The sequence below is a fragment of the Trichoderma ghanense genome, assembly GCF_004382785.1.
Source record: "Trichoderma ghanense strain CCMA-1212 chromosome Unknown scaffold_7, whole genome shotgun sequence".
NCBI classification, from domain to species: Eukaryota; Fungi; Ascomycota; class Sordariomycetes; order Hypocreales; family Hypocreaceae; genus Trichoderma; species Trichoderma ghanense.
Genome location: NW_027395670.1, coordinates 969,194 through 989,780, shown reverse-complemented (window position 1 = coordinate 989,780; position 20,587 = coordinate 969,194). Strand labels below are relative to the sequence as shown.

General features: G+C 55.5%; 8 protein-coding genes across 8 annotated transcripts; 3 read left to right on the top strand and 5 right to left on the bottom strand.

The window, feature by feature from the left end:
- Window positions 1–78: 78 nt before the first annotated feature.
- Window positions 79–3,673, bottom strand: CCMA1212_006468 (uncharacterized protein; the record flags this gene model as incomplete). Its single annotated transcript, XM_073703689.1, has 2 exons — window positions 79–1,318; window positions 1,401–3,673. 2 exons carry the CDS (start codon window positions 3,671–3,673, stop codon window positions 79–81), a joined length of 3,513 nt encoding a protein of 1,170 aa, XP_073557688.1.
- A 3,658-nt stretch (window positions 3,674–7,331) lies between these two features.
- On the top strand, window positions 7,332–8,445 carry CCMA1212_006466 (Arylacetonitrilase; the record flags this gene model as incomplete). The annotated part of the gene is made up of 3 exons (XM_073703687.1): window positions 7,332–7,501; window positions 7,573–8,012; window positions 8,069–8,445. 3 exons carry the CDS (start codon window positions 7,332–7,334, stop codon window positions 8,443–8,445), a joined length of 987 nt encoding a protein of 328 aa, XP_073557696.1.
- Window positions 8,064–8,273, bottom strand: CCMA1212_006467 (uncharacterized protein; the record flags this gene model as incomplete). Its single annotated transcript, XM_073703688.1, has 1 exon — window positions 8,064–8,273. One exon carries the CDS (start codon window positions 8,271–8,273, stop codon window positions 8,064–8,066), a length of 210 nt encoding a protein of 69 aa, XP_073557697.1.
- Window positions 8,446–9,681: 1,236 nt separating the features above from the next.
- On the top strand, window positions 9,682–10,492 carry CCMA1212_006465 (uncharacterized protein; the record flags this gene model as incomplete). Its single annotated transcript, XM_073703686.1, has 2 exons — window positions 9,682–9,730; window positions 9,786–10,492. The coding sequence occupies 2 exons, from the start codon at window positions 9,682–9,684 to the stop codon at window positions 10,490–10,492; spliced, it is 756 nt and encodes a 251-aa protein (XP_073557695.1).
- Window positions 10,493–12,400: 1,908 nt separating this feature from the next.
- On the bottom strand, window positions 12,401–13,258 carry CCMA1212_006464 (uncharacterized protein; the record flags this gene model as incomplete). The annotated part of the gene is made up of 1 exon (XM_073703685.1): window positions 12,401–13,258. One exon carries the CDS (start codon window positions 13,256–13,258, stop codon window positions 12,401–12,403), a length of 858 nt encoding a protein of 285 aa, XP_073557694.1.
- A 2,012-nt stretch (window positions 13,259–15,270) lies between these two features.
- Window positions 15,271–15,522, bottom strand: CCMA1212_006463 (uncharacterized protein; the record flags this gene model as incomplete). Its single annotated transcript, XM_073703684.1, has 1 exon — window positions 15,271–15,522. The coding sequence occupies one exon, from the start codon at window positions 15,520–15,522 to the stop codon at window positions 15,271–15,273; it is 252 nt and encodes an 83-aa protein (XP_073557693.1).
- Window positions 15,406–17,624, top strand: CCMA1212_006462 (uncharacterized protein; the record flags this gene model as incomplete). Its single annotated transcript, XM_073703683.1, has 4 exons — window positions 15,406–15,584; window positions 15,935–16,592; window positions 16,647–16,811; window positions 16,872–17,624. The coding sequence occupies 4 exons, from the start codon at window positions 15,406–15,408 to the stop codon at window positions 17,622–17,624; spliced, it is 1,755 nt and encodes a 584-aa protein (XP_073557692.1).
- Window positions 17,625–17,810: 186 nt separating this feature from the next.
- Window positions 17,811–20,562, bottom strand: CCMA1212_006461 (uncharacterized protein; the record flags this gene model as incomplete). Its single annotated transcript, XM_073703682.1, has 7 exons — window positions 20,325–20,562; window positions 20,221–20,249; window positions 20,043–20,147; window positions 19,507–19,986; window positions 18,759–19,481; window positions 18,453–18,647; window positions 17,811–18,363 (listed from the first exon to the last, which is right to left on the bottom strand). The coding sequence occupies exons 1-7, from the start codon at window positions 20,460–20,462 to the stop codon at window positions 17,811–17,813; spliced, it is 2,223 nt and encodes a 740-aa protein (XP_073557691.1). The 5' UTR covers window positions 20,463–20,562.
- Window positions 20,563–20,587: the final 25 nt, after the last annotated feature.

Below are 20,587 nucleotides of genomic sequence, written 5' to 3'. Positions count from 1 at the left end.
GTAGCACGAAATCTTCGACATGGTCCTCATCAAGATAGACAGAGAAATGAGAAACCGAATCATTCACAAACCGAGCAGCTACTTTTCCTCAGCCGCTACCGCCTTCTCTTCGCCCGCCATATCCCGCATCTCCACGTCCTTCTCCTGGTGCTCGTGTTCATGCCCTTCCGCTGGAGCGTCGCTCATCTTCTCGTCAGGCTGGTTCTCCTTGTTTCCTTCGCTGTGGCGACGCTTCGCCTCGGGCGCTTCATCAGGGTTCTTCCTCTTGGCCCAGTTGCCGGAAATCTCGCTCCCCAGGCTGGGCTTGCTCTCCGCGACCGCATCCTTGCCCAATCCTGCTATGAGAACATAGTTGGCCGCCTGCTCCCTCATCCGCTCCCGCCTGCCCTTTCCGCGCAGTCTGGCCTGAGGCTGGGCACCATTCTGCACCCAGCGAATGCTCTTAACCATGTAGCTGAGGCCGTCGTGGATGGAGTGTCGTGATCCGTATTCGCCGCCGAATTCGCGACTGGTAATGCCGTACCGCGTGGAGGAGGCGTACTTGACGAGTCGTGGCAGTATCAAAACGGTGACGTGCAGGTCGCGGTCGGCCGGGGTGGGCATCGGCCCTGTGGGAGGAGGTCTTGTAATGAGTCCTTCAGACGTGGCATTCACCATGTCGCTATCCAGGCTCTTAGCCTTGCGACGCTTCGTTTCCCCATTGGAGCCTTGATCCAAGTCCAGCAGAGACGTGTCGACATCCTCGGTCCATTCTCCCCTGATCCAGCCCCCGTGAATGCAGGCCGCCACCACGTCGGAGTCGTCCGTGTAGACATCCGTGCCCCAGAGAAACGCCCTGGCGGTGATTTCCTCCCGAGCAATCGGCGACAGGTGGACGCGCGACACTTTGACGGTCAGCGTGCAGTTTTCCTTGCCCTTGATGAGCTCATACGGCAGCGGCTTCGGGTTCGATGCGAAGCCCCGGTGCGTGGGCGTGCTCGGGAGCAGCCTTCCAGGCTTCAGCCATGGTTCGTAGATAAAGTCGCCCAGGTGGTGACGGGGATGGCCAGCAACCTGCTCCAGAACCGCCTTGGAGGATACAATGGTCCGCGGCTTGGGCGGTATCGCCGTCGGAGGGCTCTGGGCAGTTTTCGGGGCCTGCGCCGGCGGAGCGGCTCGCGGCGTATGATGGTGATGGTGGTGATGGTGCGCAGCGTTCGGCATCTTTTCTGTCGGTGATGCCATGGGTGTCGCACCCTTGAAGTTCTTGAGCGTGGTGACCGCAACGGTCGGAGAAGCAGTGCCCTCGGGAGCGTGATGGTGATGGTGGTGGTGGTGGCTGGGAAATGTTAGCTGGCCTCGATTCATATCCTCGTTACACTCATCCGCCTCGAACAGTACACATATCCGCCAAAACTTACTGATGATGGTGGTGCGCGTGTCCCCTCACCCGCTTTGCGCCACGCCCAACCGGTGTGATTCTGCCGGAGCTGTCGTCGTCGCGGCTCTCCTCCGTATTCAGCTTTCGCCTTCTGCCCCGTTGAGCCTTGGGCGCCCCTTCTGGCCCGGCCTCCGGGGCCGGATTATCAGTCTCGTCGCGTTTGGCCAGCGCTGCGTTAATGTACTGCACCATGGGGGCGGAGGTGACGGGGCTCGACAGGCCGCCGACGCCTCCCACGCCGCTGCCAATGCCCGCAAACATGCGGCCAAACTCGCTCTTAATGCCTGGCTCCGCGGCGGGCCCCGGCTGCTGAGGCTGCGCTCCTTGAACGGCCTGCGGGAGCGGAGAAACCCGTCCTTTGCGGTTGATTTCTTGAATGGCAAGCAGATTGCGCTGGTGAAGGCCAGGTCCGGATTGATCGTCGATACTTCTGTTTCGCGCCGAGTCAAACGGATGGCCACCGCCGCCGGGAAAGGGCGCGGATGAAAGAGGCGGAGGCACGTCATCAAGAGGTCGTGATCTGGGCTGCTGCTGAGAATGAGGTGGCGGCTGGTGCTGCTGCTGCTGCTGCTGTTGCTGCTGTTGCTGCGCGTGATGGAGCTCCATTCGAGCTCGCTCGGGAGACTCGTGAGGTTGGGGCGGGCCGGCGACGCCTGAGGAACTCTGGGAATATGCGGCGTGAGAGGATGGCGGGAATCTCTCTGGAGGCGCAGTAGGATAGGCCGAGGAGCCGTGAGGCGCAAAAGGTCCAGAATTAGGGGGGTAGTCTGGGTGCGGTCGTTGATGGTCCATCGGCGCGGCCCTGTAGTTGGCCTCTGGTTCAGGTCGTCCCCAGCGCGGGTCTCGAGGGTCGCGGCGGTCGAGGAGCTCGGCAGGGGGGGCGGCGCCGTAGGGGGCAGATGGGTGGGCCGGGGGTTCGCGATGTGGCTGGTCATGGGGCGCCAGAGGATGTCGGCTCGGGTCGCCTCCGGAATAAGCCCGCTCGCGCCCTTCTCGTTCGCGCTGCTGCTGCTGCTGCTGCTGCTGTTGCTGCTCCAGCCCGATTGCGTTTTGCCTCTCTCTTTCGGCCCTGTAGCGATCGTCGTAGGGATAAGGCCTCAAGCCCGTCCGTTCGCCGTAATCGAGACCCGCTGCTGATCGCGAAATTTCCTCCCGGCGACCGTAACCGTCATCGGGACCAGGTACCCTTCCAACTTCCATCGGCCGAGGTGCCATGCCACCGTAGGGCCTTGACTGAGAAGGGTTCTGAGCCTGAGGCGGTGGAGCTGCGGACATCCTTGCCGGATCTCGGGATGGATCGTTCGAGCTCGAAGGGTGTCGCGCGTGATAGGGCGGCTGCTGCCCCTGCTGTTGCGGCGTGCCGTATCGCTGGATGTCGGGGGTCGTGGCGTAGGGGCCTCGAGGGGACGGTGCAGCGGCAGCTCGAGGATCGTACGGTCGCTGAAGTTCGGGGGTCTGAGGCCGTCGGAACGGGGGGTATTCGGAGGATGCAGAGTGCATTCGGGGCGAGGCTTGGATGGCGGCAGCAAAGCCGGGACCCGAGGTCGATGCGGAGGTCGGGGCCGAGTGCGATGCGTAATGTTGGGGCGGCGCGGACGGGGGCTGGGCGTCTCGCGATGCGGGAGGCGGGCCTCCAAGCATGGACGAGATGGACATGGAGCTGCCGCCAGACGCCGAGCCAGCGCGGCCGATGGAGTTCAAAGCGGGCAGCTCGCGACCGGAGGGAAAGGCGCTGGGCGGGCCAACGGCGACGGGAGGCGGCCGAGGCGGCGGTGGACCGTATGCCATGACGGGGTGAGGCTGCGAGGGATGAGGAGGCTGCTGGTGATGCTGCTGTTGTTGAGGCTGCTGCTGCGGCCCCAGTTGCTGGGGAGGCGACGTGGGCGGCGGCATGTTGCGACTCAGCTCGCGAGCGGTGGGCAGGGACGAGGCGCTCTGGGCACGCGAATGGCTATGGCTATGGCTGGGCTCGGGATAGTCGCGGACGTGGGAGGAGCGGTAGGGCGCGTCCGAGATGCGGCGCTGGTGGGCATAGGCCGGGCTGGGGATGCGATGTGAGGCTGGCGACGGCGCCGAGACGGGAACTGCGTGCGCGGCAGTCGTCGCGGTGGTCGAGGTTGGCGGTAGGGGGAAGTGCTGTCCTCGGTGGCCGTGATGGCGGTGGTTCTGGCCGTGATTCTGGTTGTGATTGTGAGGATTCTGGTTGTGGTTGTGGTTGTGGTTGTAGAGAGCTGGCGACCGTCTTGGATCCATAGCGCCGAAGTTTTGGCTGCTTAGCTCGAAAATTCCGACCGGGCGGAGCGATCCAGCGACGATCGGTCACAGAAAGCTCAGGTGGCCTGAGAGGAGCTGAGCGCCGCCCCTGATGGCCGCGAGGAAGGCGAGGTGAGAATCTGGCAGAGAATCTCGGTGAAGCGGCAAAGGATGCCACGATCTGGCCAGATGCCGCGCCTCTGCAGCGTCACGTCCAAACCAAGTCGCCGAGTCGCTGCACCTGGGCCTGGTCTTGTACGCATGCGCCCGGCAGCTGCCGTCTGGCAGGGCGTCGAGCCGAGTTTTCGCAGCCGGGGTGTGAGGCCAAGTCTGGGCTAGTCGAGACAGCGCCAAAGGCCGAGTCGCCCACAAGCAATCAATGTCTCGAGCGAGAGACAAGAAATGGTGGAAGAGCGGGCCAGCCACCGACAGCACGAGGTCCGCCCTGCGCTAGAAAGCCTTCAGCTTGGCACGCGCTCCTATTTTCCACTTCGCCCAGCGTGACGGCAGCGTTCAGGTACGGAAAGTAACAGGTAAGATGTCACAGAGGAAGATTTGCAGACGTGAGAAAATAAAGAAAAAAAGAAAAATTAGTGACACGCACGGCAGAGGCCAGTCAGCCGTGCAGGGATCCAAGCTCCCCCCTTGCCGGAGCGTGACGAGATGCGCGAAGACGGATTCGGAGAGGAGGGGGGGGGAGACAAGGACGGCGAGAGAAGACCCCTAGGAGGAGGCGGTGGGGAACCGGGATGCGCTTTGTTTGGTGCGGTGGTGCTGTGGTTTGTTTTGATTTGTTTTTCTTTGTTGGTGCTTTTTTTTCCCCGGTGCCTGTCGTGTGATGATGACTTGATGACTGTAGAGACGGTAGTTTTGGAGAGGCGCAAAGTCGTTGAAGCCGTGATGAGTCGAGGCTGGCGGTTTGGACTGTCGGTGGCCAGCTGTCATGTGCGCATGGCAGCTGCGTCGAGTCGAGGCGGGTGTCGGTCGTCTCTCGGAACCGCTCAGATGGAGTCCTCTTCTGTATGTATTTCTCTTGCCTCCAGTCGATGATCGTGTGAAATCAAGACGCAGACGCTGTCAAGTCGTGATTCCTCTCCTTGTGAAGAACCTGAAGAACTCGAGTGGCGGAACAAAAACAGAATCAATGGTCAGTGGCTTGTCGCCACTTGTGTGCTAGTACGAGTAATTGCTAGCGGATCCCGGGGCAAGTCGCTGCTTGGCGCCAACGCAGGAGCTTCCCAGTGCACATATGCGGGGAAGCTGCCCAGGTCCAGGCTCTGTCCGCGATAAGGCTGCCGTCATCCGCCCGTGCTCGCCAGGTACCGCGCAGGCAGCGCCAGGTATCTGCGCGTCGACGGCGCTGCGCAGAGCGACTTGATTGCATCCAGTTGCTACATGCGATCCATGGATCCTGCTGAGACCTTGCTTCCACGCCTTGCAAGCCAACTACCCAAGTGAATAATTTGATCTCTACACATCCATCCAATTCATCATCTTCGGGGCGTCTGAGAGATACCTACATTTCAACAAGCTTCCAAGTCTTACTGACAGTCCGCATGCACGTCCGCTGGGCTACAGTCCCTGTACATGCCTGGTGCCTGTCTCGCCTGAAATGGCTCAATTGGCTCAGACCAGTTGACGCTCAAACAAAACCGGCTCCATGCGAGACAGCCAAAGAGAGGCGGAGCGGCAGAGAAAAGCAAAGAAAAGAGCTGAGCTCCCAACCATCAATTCACCATTGCCTCTGCTTCCTCCAATTTCCACGTCCGACGACCTGAAACAGAAGCCGACGAGATTCCTTTCTAATCCTTCATCGTCCAACTTGAACAGACAGAGGCAAAATACCTTCGAGCACAGCAGTACCACCTACAAGACGTACAAGCCATCACCACCTCCGCTGCCCGTTCCCTCCCTCTTCAATCCGAACGACAGGGAAGCAGAAACCGCTTCTGCTGTGCGACAGCGGGCTCTTCTAGCGATCTACTCTACCAATCTGCCCCCAGTCGCACCAGAAGTCGCTCGCAACAGCAGCAAACAACCGCGAACCCCTCAGGAGCCAGGGACCCCGGTCGCAGCCAGATGCGCTGGACGGGCTAACGCAGAGATCATGCACGCATTATAACCGAGTCGGCGCGTTCAGTGGCAGCATCGGGCCGCATGGACGCCTCTTCTCTGCTCTGCTCTGCTTCACCGCTGGACCAGACGCCCGATTCGGGGCGACGGGGCCGGCAATCAGACAAGAAAGACAATGGCTGGCATCGATCATTCCATGTTGCTTCTCTGAGGCTTTGTTGTCTCGCTTGATACTTGAGGACGCTAGTACTGTACCTCATGCTTCACCAGAGATGAGCCTCCAACCCAGAGTGTCATGTCGCTATCAAGATGTGTGTCTAGTTACGAGGCATTACAAGATACGATTCAAGCGGCTTTCCCAAGGCAGACAGAAGAACACGAACAGAGAGAACAAGATGAGAAGAAGACAGCGAAAAGGGTTCAGGCACGTGCAGGGAAATTTTCCCAGCAAGCGGGTAGGCGGGGAGCCCACGCACACTGAAAGGAAGAAGAAAGACAAAGACAGAGCAACAGAATCGAGGATGCCTCAAGATGGACCAGATGGACGAGCTTGGGCAGAATCAGCAGCGACAACTGAGTGCTTCTTTCTGGCGGTGAGAGTCGAGAGGCAACCAGCCCTCGCCAGTGACCCGCCCGTCCGTCGTCAGTTTGGCAGAAAAGACAGACAGACACATGCCTGTGCCATCACAGGCTGCATGCATACGCGCGTGTGAGTCGGCGGAGCCCCCAATTTGTTTCTGTGCGCTGTTGCTGTGCGTCCACATCATGTCGCCGCAGATGCAATGCGTGTAACGAAAAAGCGGGCGCGTGCAGGGTCACTTTTGGGGGGGTCGTTGGGCTGGAATTGTGGTGATGATGGCGTTTTGGTGGGTGCCCTTGTGGTTTTGGACAGCCCGAAGCCGCGATGGTTACGGGATGCCATGTTCTGCGAGGAAGTACAAATCGCTGATGGCTCGGAATGAGGTTGCGTGTTTCAAGTAAGTCTGATGCTCAAATGCAACTATTCCTAGAAATAGGGATATGTTGTCATGTGCTGTTGACGGCAGCGAACAATGGCAATATTGTAGGTTAGGCCGGTGCTCAAGTGAGGGCATCATGGAGTAAGACTAAAGCCGGGCATGCGGATTCGTACAGGATGCAGTCGACGGCATGCATCCTGCCATCCGAACTGGCCTGTCCTCCGTATACAAACCGCTTGTTACCGTTACCCGGTGCCACATTGCATCACCTGCTGCATTTGAATGAATCCGGCAGTTGACGGATTCTGGCTGGCTTTGGAGGAGAGTAATTATTTGGAAGAAACACCTCCTCTCGGCATGTTCTATTGAGGTCAGGTCTGTGCATGAGAATGCATGAAGTGAGGGGTTTGGCTGCGTTGTATCGTGGCGACCTCGTGTAACCATTTCATTGGAGTCTTATCATAGATGCTGAATGGGAATGCATTCACTCAAAATGGCACCTGCCCACATGTTGCATCGGGACGGATAGCTGCTTTCGCCAGCTACTGGCAAGCTCTACAGAGCTCGAACTACTTCGTCTGTTCATACCTTGCTCTCTATACCCTCACAAGGCGAACGTTGTCGTCATGCCTGACCGTACAGTCTCCGTCGCTGTGACTCAGGCCGAGCCTGTCTGGCTCAACCTCCCAGCAACCGTCGACAAGACGTGCAAGCTCATAGCCTCGGCAGCATCCAACGATGCTCAGCTGATTGCATTTCCCGAGACCTGGATCCCGGGTTATCCTTGTTGGATATGGTCAGTTCCTCGTTGACTATACATACGCAACATGACAGTCTGGTGAGCTGAAACAGTTATTGCGGCTGCAGGGCTCGTCCGGTCGATATCGATCTGAATGTCACTTACATGAAAAACTCCCTCCGCATGGTCTCTCCAGAGATGGAAAGGATTCAAGCCTGCGCACGGGAACATGGAATTGCTGTGTCTCTCGGATTTTCAGAGAATGATAATAACTCGCTCTTCATTTCCAATGTTCTCATTGGGCCCGATGGAGCGATCAAGGTTCATAGACGAAAGATGAAGCCGACGCATATGGAACGCACCGTGTTTGGCGATGCTTCTGGACATTGCCTGCGGAGCGTGGCAGAGCTCCCATTTGGTCGTGTTGGATCACTGTCTTGTTGGGAGCATATTCAGCCACTGCTCAAGTATAACACCATCTCGCAAAAGGAAGAGATTCATATTGCGGCATGGCCACCTTTGCACTCCCAAGTTGGGGAATCGATCCCGTGGTCGATGACCGCAGAAGGTATACCCCCTTTTCTTCCATTCTGGCAATGGATTGCTGAAATCTTTTCTGTCAAGGATGCAAGACGCTTTCGCGTACATATGCCATCGAAGCCGGAGCCTTTGTCCTGCACTGCACGGCAATCATTTCGGAAGACGGCGTCAAAGCCTTGGGATCGGCCGGAGGAGCTCTGATGTGCAGACCCGGCGGAGGCCATTCGACCGTCTTTGGTCCAGATGGCCGGAGTATGACGGCGCCTATCAGCGAGACGGAAGAGGGCATTGTTTACGCCCGCTTGGATATGGATGAGCTGATGGTGAATAAGATGTTTGCCGATTGCACGGGACATTATAGTCGTCCGGACCTCTTGTGGTTGGGAGTGTCGCCGGAGATTAAGAGGGTGATTAGATTGCAGGATGAGGAGGTAGTTCAAAGGGCGAGTGATGCAGTCTAACGGAATATGGATATTGCGTTGATGAGGGCATTCAAACCTCCGACATGTCTGTTTTACTTGGATATCGAGCCGACGTACACATTGACGGTAGACACTGAGGTCACAATACAAAGACTCGCCGTTTCAGTGAAATGCAAGTTCATGGACTTGGTGATGTTTTCTACAGAAGGCTAGTTGCGATGGCATCGGACGAGTCACCTCTCCAGATATTCCTCCTCATGAGACAGCTGATGCAGGAACAAGCAAACGCCATGTAGATGTACCACTAGACTACTCGATCATGGCAATTACAGCAGAGGAGGAGGAGATCACCTCATTCTGAATGTTAATGGACATCTTTCTCGTCGACTTCATGGATGCGCAGTTGCAACATTTACGCTGCCTTTCCCGCCGGATACACCGGACGTCGAATCGCGGTGCTTCTCAGTCTGTGATATTCTCAGCATCCGTGCCGCACATGTATAGACAAATTAATGAGACTCGTCAGAGACAGTGACACTGCAAGGTCCAGTTTGCCGGCCCCCGTGTCATGTCATTGATGGGCCATTCGGTAGCATCTGACATCAACTCTCAAGAACAAAAGGGCTTGTGGCATGAGATGGGAAGAGCCGGTCGGAGTCTGCATATGGCTATGCAACAGGTTCAACACCAAGGGAAACATTCAAGATTTAGAATCTGAGTAAACCGGCCAAACATCGCGAGCCTCTTCTCCCGACCGTCGGCGGGACATCCAGCCCGATACAGCTCGGTCATCACCAGCCGCACATTGACAAAACCAAGTTTCCATCAACACAGAGCTGAGAAAAAGGCTTGAAACGGATGAAGACGACACTAAAAACAAAGGTAATTGACGGTGTGCCCAAGGCTTGACCTGAGTGGCGTGTGACGTCTCGAGGATCGAAGCAGACAGACGAAGACTCTTATCGTGGTCCTGTAAGCGTCATTCAAGAACATACGGCTGAATAGTCTCCCCGAAGCGGTTTCTATTTCTGTGCCATCGGGGGGTTGTGATGCCGGGAGAGCCAGCGACGGGTCGACGCCACGAGGGCCGGTCTTATGGCAGCTCACCTACGGACTAATCGGGAACGGATTGGATGGCGTGGGGAGTTGTAAGAGGTTGAAGGACTATTTGTCGTGATCTGATATAAGAGGTTGGCTTCATCGCGTGCAAGTGAAATAGTGCTCAACAATCAAGAAAGGTTGCACCTCTATCTGTCCAAAGTGAAACAAATCATCATGATGCCAAGTCCCCGTGCTGCGCTGTTGGTGCTTCTCCTGACGCTTGGTGAGTAAACTTTTACGGTTCAGCAACATATGGAATCATACACTGACATTCGTAGCATCAAACCTGGTCCTGGCACAAGAGATGGAAAATCAGGTCGAAAGCAGAGATGTCCACACCATTGAGCCCCGGCACGACTCCTTCAAAGTCTGGAACCGCGAGCGAAACGCTCACGCCTGCATCATGTCCATCGTCTTCATCGTCCTCTATCCCCTCGGCGCAATTTCCATCCACCTCCCCATCCACCAGATCCCCTATCTGCGGAACACCTACCTCCAGAACAAGGTCATGGCCATGCACGCCCCGATCCAGCTCCTCGCCTTCGTCATGATGATTGGCGGCATGGCGCTCGGCATCAGAGTCGCTCAGTTTCTGGGGTACATCCATGACCCCGTCCGCGCCCACGTCGTCATAGGCCTTCTCACCGTGTGCACAATCATCCTCTTTCAGCCAGCTCTGGGCGTCCTGCAGCACAGACACTTTAAGAGAACTGGCGGTAAAAGCAAGTTTGCCTACGTCCACCGCTGGATCGGACGGGGTGCCATCATCATGGGCATGATCAATACGGGGCTGGGCTTCCAGTTGGCGAAGAAAAATGTCATTATCCACACGCACACGTATGTGAGGGAGTACGTGCTGCTTGGCATACTGGTGACTGCGTGGGTGTTTTTCGTCTTGTACGATGAGTTTCGGTTGCGAAGGTCGGCGGCTGTGCCTGATGGGGGCGAAAAGGGGGCGGCGCAACAGCAGGAGCCAAAGAGGTGATGCGCGAGATGGCGACTGCTTGATGAGGGTACTATGAGTGATTTGTCTGTTGTGGAATGTAATGATTACGGTATTCGATGGCCAGCTGCTAATCTGTTATGTTTCCTACCCAAAGTTCTATTGCTACGGTAGTACCTGAGGGCTTCTCCATTGGTCACATGAATCGAAGATAGCTATACGTTGATCAACTTCTTGTTCTGAGACTCCATCTCCCATAAGTCTGTCTTAATGTCCGAGGCATCACCATCAGCGTCTTCGTTTAATGATCTTTTCGCACTGCTCAATCCAAATTAGATCATAGCTCCCGAAGATCTCGCCAAGGAATCTTGTCGGCTCCGCCATCAGGCTTTGCAGGCGTTCAAGCCGTTCCTCCATCTCGGGTGGATATGACGGCTTTCTCGCAAAGGTAATGTATCATGATCGGCAGGCCATTTCAGGCCGGTAAGAATACTGTCCTTGATCTTATATTGGACTGCAAGTGGTTAGCAGAACCTCCCCCCGCCTGCAGAATAGGAAGAGACTGACATGTTGCTCGACGCACGAGACGGACGCTGTACATGGTATTCTGCTGAGCCTCTAGGTCTTGTCTCGTTCTGGCTTTGTCCCAGGAAAATTCTTTCGGCTTGAGGAACCAAAGCATGCGTAAACACAAGAAGAGCCAAGCGTGCTGGGCGTCGCCTGGGCCTCCTGGAGTTGCTGTCAATGGCAAACCCGACTGCTTCGCCTCGGGCACTACTTCTGGATTCATTATATATCAACAGGTTCCGCGTCACACCAACCGTCATGGATAGCATGAACAGGAGCTTCACCTGGGACGTGTCTTGGAGCTCTTCTAGTAGTTCAAGTGCCTTCTTGTAATGGTTGAGAAGTCCCGGCTTTTCCTCACCCCAACGGTTCCTATGCTCGAGCAGCATCCGGAATCCGTGTCTGATGACAGATCGGACGTCGCTTTGGAGGGCGCTAAAATTGTACCCGAAATCGATATATGATCCCTCAAGCCCATGAATGTTTGACATGGTTGGGCTTGGGCCTTGCTCGTTGAATTTCAGCCGATAGGCGACCCAGGGCGTGAGATGTCTACAAGGAGCTCCTAAGATCCAATGAATGTGGTTCTGTTGCAGCGCTGATACAATGTGGGCACGCCACTGCTCATCGTATGCTTCAGTATTCTCCGTCTTTGCCGTTGAGTGGAAGAGAGCGCGCAGAACTTCCAACCAGCTCATCTGTCAGGACCCGCCCAGTGAGGTGCTTGGCGCGTCTCTATTCCGTAGAACACGGACGATTTGATCGGTAAACGTATCTTGCATCAGCTCCTTTCGTGCAATTTCTTCCCCTGAGTCGGCTGGATGCTCGCCCAAGACATCGTTTGATGGCTTCAACCAGGTTGTCGAACTTCCTGTAGAAACGTGGTGGACTTGGGAGTAGTAACTCCACACAATTACTCTTACTGTAAGCTGAACGGGCTCGCGGAGGTTTGGCTTGACGCTGACAACATTGCAAGGCTTAGCCACTTCAATATCGTCATGTTTTAGCCACATTCGCTTTATCCTCGTTTCTGTTCTGGATCTTCCCCGTGTTATTATCATCCATTGGGCGCTTTGTATTCTTGCAACACGCCTACTCTAGATGCCAAGTTTCCAATGCACCCGTCAGTGCTCAAGAATATTATCCACTCGGGCTCATTGTTTTGGCGTGCCAATAACTATGAGAGTCCCTTGAATTCAATCATTTCTAACACAGTGGTCAGACATACGCGTCAACACCAGAGATCGCTGTGAATTGACCTCTTAACACGCAGATCGTGACGTCGGAATACAGTATGTACATGTACGGAGTTCATCTCTAACGGCTCCATCTCGCCTCCTGGGCTTAGCACGCTCCGCTTGGCCTCATAGGGTCTCCCGACCCTCACTTGGTTGCCGTTGCCACATTGACGACGTTTCGAATGATGGTAGTGCCATCTTCGAGCGTCAAGAAGCCTTTCGTCTTTTGCATCTCGCGCCTGACAATCGCCAGCGCCTCGTCCCACTTGTCCTCGTCCTCCTGAGTCCACCCGCCAGCAGGCATTCCCCTCATGCTCCAGACTAGCTCGGTGTGGCGTTCAAAGTTGCCAATATTCACAAACATTTCGCGCTGCTGGACGCTAATGGACCCCTTTTCGAACCCACCGGCCTCCACAATGCTGGCTATGAAGGCTGGATCTGTCCAGTGCTCAAACGAGTTCCACACCGGGAGTTCGCCTCCTGTGCGGGTAGCGCGAGACGCCTCGCGGATGGCATCCAGGACGGCCACATAGGCGAAGCAGTTCACAATGAGCGTCCCCCCGGGCTTGAGCGTGCGATACATCTCCCTGACGGCGTCGACGCCGTTGTTGCGGGGGCCGATGAAGATCACGGCGTTGGCAATGGAGTGAGTGAAGGTCTCGTCGGGAAATGAGAGGGAGTCGGCGTCCATGACGAGCCCCTCGGCAGGCCAGCCCAGCGTCTCTGCCCTGGAGCGGTAGACCTCGATAGCTCCGCCAGAAATGTCCGTTCCCGTGATTCTGTACGTTGCAGCGACTTCAGGAGCCGCAGACTCGACGATGACGGCCGTGGCAGAGCCGTGGCCGCAGCCGTTGTCGTGGATGATGGCGCCGGCCGGGATCGCCGGGATCTGAGCCAGCGAGACGGCGGCGAGCCTCTCCGCGCCATCTCTTGCCAACTCCTTGTAGTTTTCAGGAGTCGGCGGGATGATTTGCTTGGGCCAGAAGCTCGTTGAGCCCGACATGGCGCGCCGGAGAAGGAGATGGGGATGGACAGCGATTTTCAGGGTCCGAGGGGTGCAAGGAGATGCACATCAGAGATTCGTGGTCAAGGCACGACGAGCAGCATGATCTTTCGGGGCATGTTTCAATGCCCACGATATAACCGAACCGCGGAAAGGAACCGTGCTGTTGTTGGTTGAATCATACGTAAACAGGGATTCAAACCCCTGCTGTTCGGCTCCTCTCCATAAAAACCTACATACTGTACGTGAGGGCTACTCTACACATGCTTCGCAGCAAGAAGAGAGGATATCGTGGCAGGCAAGTTTCGATCAAATATGCCCAGCCTTTGCGGGCGATCCATGCTCTTCTGCTGGCGAGGAGGGAAGCCGAGGTTTTATATCGAAAAGGGACAACGGTCTGAATCCTATTGGCGCTTTGGCGGTGTCTAAGATTGCCGTGGCTGAAAGCTTGGTTACGCCCCAGGGCACGGATTAAGCCTGTGGACCCCGAGTGGCTTCGAATCTTGGTTGCGAGTTGGAAAAGACTCAAAGAGAGCCAACAGCATCAATAGCATCTCAAGCGAAAGCGCCTGTGCTTTGCTTCTAGCAGACTAGTGATCGTCATAAAGCGGTTCTAGATGCTCATCTGCAATTCTAGCAATGAAAATCGCTCACAAGCGGTGCCTCTAAACTGACTATTTACGTAGACATGGGGTTGCTAAGATAACCGCCGTGCGGACAGGGTTTAATACGCGGAGGCGTCGTACTTATCTAAGCCACACAACTGCTGAGTCGCGACCAGTCATGTTGTGCTCTTTCTTTCATTCAAGTTTGTGGCAGAGTGACCCATGTTGATCAATCCCGGCTGGCAATAGTACCCCTATTCTAGATGCTCCAGCGGTGAATAGCTGAAGGACTCGCGGCCCTTTGGATGATCATCCTTGGAGAACGGAGTCTTCTGAAACCGCTCCGGACGAGGCCTCCTGAGACTCGCTTGACATGCTCTCTCGGGCTTCTAGAATACAACAGCCCGGTGGTGAGCACGGGGCGCAACGATGCTCCTGTTGTCAGCAGCCTCTCTAGATGTTGACTAGTGTGAGTGCCATCTGGCATATGGGCGCCATCCGGCCAGATCTCTGCTCTTTTTTACACGTGCACGCTGCGGTTAGACGAGATCGATGGGGAACGAGAGGTAGTATGGCCAGATTCAGCTCCACTCGCTTCTGGAGGGCCAAGCTGGAGCTGAGGGCCTCGACTCGGGGCACAATTGTTTGCTCGTGGTACCTGCATGACGCTTGCAGGCATGCATCCAGGCGCTGAGACTGCCCAATTTCTTCTTCCAAGGCATGGAGACGCCTCTTTTGCAAGCATCGACGGAATATCAGTGGCCTAGTACTACGTAACCAGTTCCCGAATCAGGTAGGTAAGAGGTGGATTGTGGTAGGAATAACCTCGAGCGCCTCCACGTCCCTGCCAGGCTTAGCTGCGCACGCAGCCCATCCTCCCATCTTCCCCACGACAAGCGCAATACCAAACTGCTGCAGTTTCGAGCACAAGCCCCATTGTCCGCTTGGAAATTTGGCGTTGGTCAAAGGCCCTCCATGGCCTGGTGTGGACTTAGCACCCGAGCCTGTTCTCCTTCTCCTTTCCTCCTTTCTTCGTGGCCAAAGCACCGGTTCGACGCCCCATATTCCTAAACGAACGCGCGTCCGGGCAAATGAAACGGCCAACATGGGCGTCCGGACGCCGTTTGCGAGGGCGGGCGAGGGCTAATGTTCTTTCTGGTGTCTTTTCGCTTCCCGCTTGATTGAGTTGCCTCCTGCGTGTACCTGTAGAAGCGTGTCAATAGGAGGTCTGGGCAAGTACTAATGGATGGATGTGGCCTCTTGATACCTTTTCTTTGTTCATGCCCTTTGTCCCTTCATTCACCAGCTCGCTCCTCCTCTTTCCGGTTGTCCATTCACTCCCTTGGTCTGCTTCTGTTTCCCTCTTGCTCTTTCTTCTTCGCAAGCATTATCATATCGTTCCTCCCCTCATGCATTGACGACAGCTTCGACGAATACAATCGCATCTTCCTCGTCGACGATATCATCCATTCTCCTCAGCAACCGATACTCCTCGCTTGGTGCTTGTCGAGATTGCTCGCTTGAGCCCTCCTCGTCGCAGCCATGGACCGTGATCAGGTCCTCTCTCCGCGGGTTGTCGAAGGCATGATTGCCAACGGCGACTCCATCGTCATTTTCCAAGACTATGTGCTCCGCCTCAATGGATGGCTGGACAAGCATCCTGGAGGCTCTCTGGTGATTCAGCACATGGTTGGCCGGGACGCGACCGACGAAATCTCAGCGTAAATATTCCCTTCTCTTCTTTCTTTCCTTTGGTCTGCCCTCTGCATCCTCTCCATCCCAGCTTCACCCCTTGCGCCCGCATGGCGAGTCCTCGTTGTCAACAGCTGTGTACAAAGTGCATCGATAGCAAGACCCTTAGAGTGTGATTGATGGCGGCCCCTCGTCTTTTAAGCTTAAAATGTGCATTGCCGTGCCGTCCAGAACAACCAATTGCGGGCGGGATGGGACGCGGGTGGCCATGCGGGATCGAGATCTCTTTTGCAGAGGCCCCCGTCTGCTGGATTTAGCCTCACATGGAGACAAAACACCGATGATAGTCTGCTAACATTTTATCTTGGTTGTGCCGCAGTTATCATTCCGTTCCCACGCTGCGAACGATGGCGGCTTACCGGATCGGCCGGAAGCCAATGGGACCCTGGGTCAACAGGACTCCTCCGATCAGGGGAGGCATCTTTCGCAAATACAACCTCCACAATGAGCCGGAGATTCCGGACTCGTCAGAGCCCGAGAGCTCTTCAGACACAGACAATGATTCGTCTGTGGAGCTGAGCTCGGCGACCACGTCCACTTCGCTTTCTCAGTGCAGTAGTCCTGCGCTGGATAGCGTCGACAAGGCAGAGACAGGCATTCCCAGTCTTCTTCTTGGTCCTGGTTCGGAACAGGGTCTTCGCAAGCGCGTCGCTTCATCTTCCGCCTCGTCTATCGGCGATGCTGAATCAGCTGAATCACCGATGACACGTCGAGCCGAGTATACGAACCGGTTCGTGAGGGAGGGGGCTGAGAAGAGCTCGCGGGAGTATCCGTCTGTAGACCCCGAGGTGCAGCAGGGCATCATCGAAAGATACAGGGCCTTGCACCAGCAGATACGCGATGAGGGGCTCTACAACTGCCGATACTCCGAGTACGGCAAGGAGATGATTCGATACTCGACCTTGTTTATCTGCTTCCTCTTCGCCTTGCATCACAAGTGGTACATGACCTCGGCCGTGTTTCTTGGACTGTTTTGGGTAAATTTTCCTCTTCAAGATAGTAGAATGCTCCTTCATGCTAACCGCTCATAGCATCAAATCATGTTCACAGCCCATGATGCCGGTCATCGAGCCATTACCCAGATCTTTGTCGTCGACACGCTCATCGGCATGTTTATCGCCGACTTCTGCTGCGGCCTGTCCATTGGCTGGTGGAAGAGCAGCCACAACGTCCACCACCTCATTACGAATATGCCAGTGAGTTGATGCCAATGCCTGCCACGATGACCAATCACTGACCATCCTTCTTCAACCTAGGAGCACGATCCTGACATTCAGAATGTCCCCCTCTTCGCTACATGCCCTTCCTTCTTCGGATCGCTTCGATCCAGCTACTACGACTTCACTTTTGTCTGGGATGCCGTTGCCGACGCCCTCGTCCCCTATCAGAAGTATACCTACTACCCCATTATGGGCATTGCTCGCTTCAACCTCTACCTTCTCTCATGGCTGCATCTCTTGTCCGGCAAATCATCCGCATTGGGATCTACCAAGGCTTGGTGGATTCGTCCCACGGAAATAGCGTTCTGCACCTGCTACTGGATTCTCTTTGGATACTGCCTGCTCTGGCGCTCGCTGCCAACATGGACCATCCGCGTGGCCTTTGTCCTGGTGTCTCACATCATCACCATGCCCTTGCATGTCCAGATTACCCTGTCACATTGGGGCATGTCAACGTCCGACCTGGGCGAGAACGAATCCTTTGCTCAGCGACAACTGCGAACCACGATGGACGTGGAATGCCCTGCCTGGCTGGACTTTATCCACGGCGGCTTGCAGTTCCAGGCTGTTCACCACCTGTTTCCGAGACTGCCGCGACACAACTTCCGCAGAGCGCAGACCCTGGTCAAGGAGTTCTGTGCCGACACGGGCATTCAGTACTCCATCTTGGGCTTCGTCGACGGCAACCGTACCGTGCTGGGTCGGCTGGATGAAGTGAGCGAGCAGCTCAACATCATGCTGAGCTGCCAGAAGTACATGGCGGAGACGGGCGAGAGTGGATTGCATTGAGGTGCTTTTTCATGTTTCAGGCGGCAGTTGTGATTCTTCTAGGTACTGTCCACCTCATCGGCGAGGGGCAATCATGTGAAAGGCGTTTGAGGATTGTAATTATTAGACACGCAAACGGGACAGGGAAAGCAGAAAGGCGGGTTACTATAGTTCTGGTCAAGGAGTAGACAAAATCATAGAGCTCTATCATTCGTCTTTGCAGTAGTATGTGTCCCAAGAAAACCAGTCCATTGTGTTCTCGAATGATCGCTTACGCTTGCGTGGTGAAGGACCCTCTGAATCCAAGCAGCCCAACAAGTTCTCAATGCTGGCGTTGTCAAAACCAGACTGTGCATTATCGTCTTGATCTCGGAGGTAAGCCATGAAGGCATCGGTGTACGATCCGAAACCATCCTCGCAGGATGAAGCATTAACAGAGAGAATATGCTCCTCAGAGCTGTATTCTGCTGTGGCATAGTCTTCTGAGCTTGTTGCCGTCGCCGTGGACTGCAGGTCCTGAGCATCCTCGCTGGTATGCTCACCGGACGTGACAAAGCTTGCCAGTTTGCAAAAGACGAGGGCTGTTTTCTCCAGCTTGGATGAGACTGCGGGGAGGGAGCCGAAGTGCTTCATGCTGTTGAAGTATGTTGCGGTTGTGGTGAGCAGGTCGAGGTCTTGTTGTGTGGTTGGTGAGGAGGGATGGTCCATTATGTGGCCGAATAGTGTGAAGAATGGTGTGAAGGGGTAGTATAACAATTGCCTTTTGGAGTCGAGATTATCAGACGAATACGCGCTAAGTCAAAGGGAAAGAGGAAAAGGGGTATGTAAGAGGCGGTAGTCGGGGCTTACCAGACTAGGCCATTGTATACGTGACTCGAGTTGGAGACGAGATCGGGGAGAAGCATGATTGCGTCTCGGGCGGCTTGGACGCGGCGGTCTCTGCTGTTGGGGACCTTGCGGAGGAGGAGGATGAGAATGTGGAGGTACTGGAAGCGCATTGCGCGGACGCCGATTGTCATTTCTTGGATTTGGTGGGGGGTTGAGCTGGATGATTCGGTGTTGAGGATGCGGAGGAGGAGCTGTTTCTGGTATTAGCAGAGTGTTTGCGTTGTTTGAATTAAGGTGCTTGCTTCGTTTGTGGTTGAGTCCCAGGACTGGAGTCTTGTGGCGAGAATTTCGTGGTCTGTCATTGTTTCTGGGCTGGCGAGGAGGTTGAGGACTGCGCCGGTTAGTTTTGCGAAGTGCATTCCTTGGATGAAGAAGTGGGCGCCAAAGGTTGATGTGTGAGAGCCGCTTTGTGTAGGAACGGGTTGGTTTCGATGGGGATGGTAGCCGAGAAGATACTGAAAGTCAGGCAGCGAAACGTTTTCATAGATTGCGGTGGGAAGCAGCGTCGGCCTTCCAAAGGCCAGAGAGCACGACTTGTCGACGGAGAAGAGGGACCAGAAGAGTGCTAGTTGGCGCTGCTGCTGCGTATACGATCCTCTTCCCACCTTATGCAGTCCCAGAGCCTGCGCTTGGCGACAGGCGTGACCGACGAGCATCCAGGAGAGGTTTGGCGAGGCGTACTGTTCGCCGTGGCAGCCGAGGAGCATGAGGGCCTGGATGTTGAGCTCGCTCGGTTCAAGGAAGATGCGGAAGTCGTTGAGGGCCATGTCTGTGTTTTTCTTGAGGCTTTCGACGGTGTCTGCTTGGGAGGGGTCGTGCTGGAGGAGAGTGAGGAGGATGAAGTCGACGTAGACTATCCATGCTCTTTGGGGGACGGAGGCGGGATCGAATAGGATGGTGAGGAGGAGGTCGTCTGGGGGTGTGATGAAGAGGATGTCGGCGAGTTGGGCGTTTTGAAGAAAGCCTGGTTGGACGTTAGCTTTTGAATGACTGGGTTTGGGTGGAATGAGTCGACGTGCAGCTTATGAGGTTGTATCCGGCTGCTCGGGAGGGAACGTAGTAGCCGTTGAGAGACTCGAAAGATACGGGATTGGTGCATGGTGGCTGGATGCTGACTGTTGTTAGAGACTTGGAGAGGTCTTGCAGTGCGGTGGCTGCCGCTTGGTGCTCTGCGAGCTGTCGCTGCGGTGACTTGTTCTTGATGATGTCCAAATGTCGCGACGCTTCACCTAGGTATGAGAATGAATGAGAGTCATCCAGAGTAAGCTCAGGAGCAAATGTCTCGCCCATTCGTGATAGAGAGGCTGTCGCGTCGGAATCTGACGTGGCTGAGTTGGAGGGGGCTTCGGAGATTCCGCGACTTGCGGCAGAAGAGTTGAGGGAGGCATTGATCGCGCTGGAGAGGGTGTCCAAGGCTTTCTCGACGCGAGAGAGGCGTTGGTCGACGTTGTTGATGCTTCGGGGCAGGATTGATAGTGGCCTGGTTGAAGCATCCCTAACAGAAGCAATTAGAGACGACTTTGACAATCTGGGTATCCTGGAGTGACATACACGGGGTTGGTCTGAGCAGATTGTGATATGGGACTCAAGCGGTGGTAGACGCAGTCGCCTGGCCATGGACGACATGCAGCGCATTTTGGAAACTCACGCGAGCATCTTGTTTAGAGGAGTCAGTTGATCGTCATGGCAGTCAGTGACATATAGCTTGCTTGAAGCTATACGGACTCACTTGATCTTCTTCTGTCGGCAATGAGCGCACTGTATGTGTGTCGATAGCGTCAGTCAGTTAACACTGAACCACGCACGGCAGACGACGGAGAAATTGCGACGTACCGCGAATCGTGCTAGGCCTGCATCTTTGGAGGGTGGTGTATGCTGGCTCATTGTTTGGCAGATGGTCCAAGTCTCGTCAACGAGTATAATGCCATGGCAATGTTCAAAGTCGCGTCTCCCGGCTCTTGGTGAGATCATAGACAGGCGACATATTCGAATCTCCTGTGTATTGAGGCCCGGCTATGAGAGACATGATTGGCTGTGGCCGGAGGTTTCGGAACTTGTCGTCCAAGAGTCCGGGGTTGTCCAATCAAAGGTCAGGG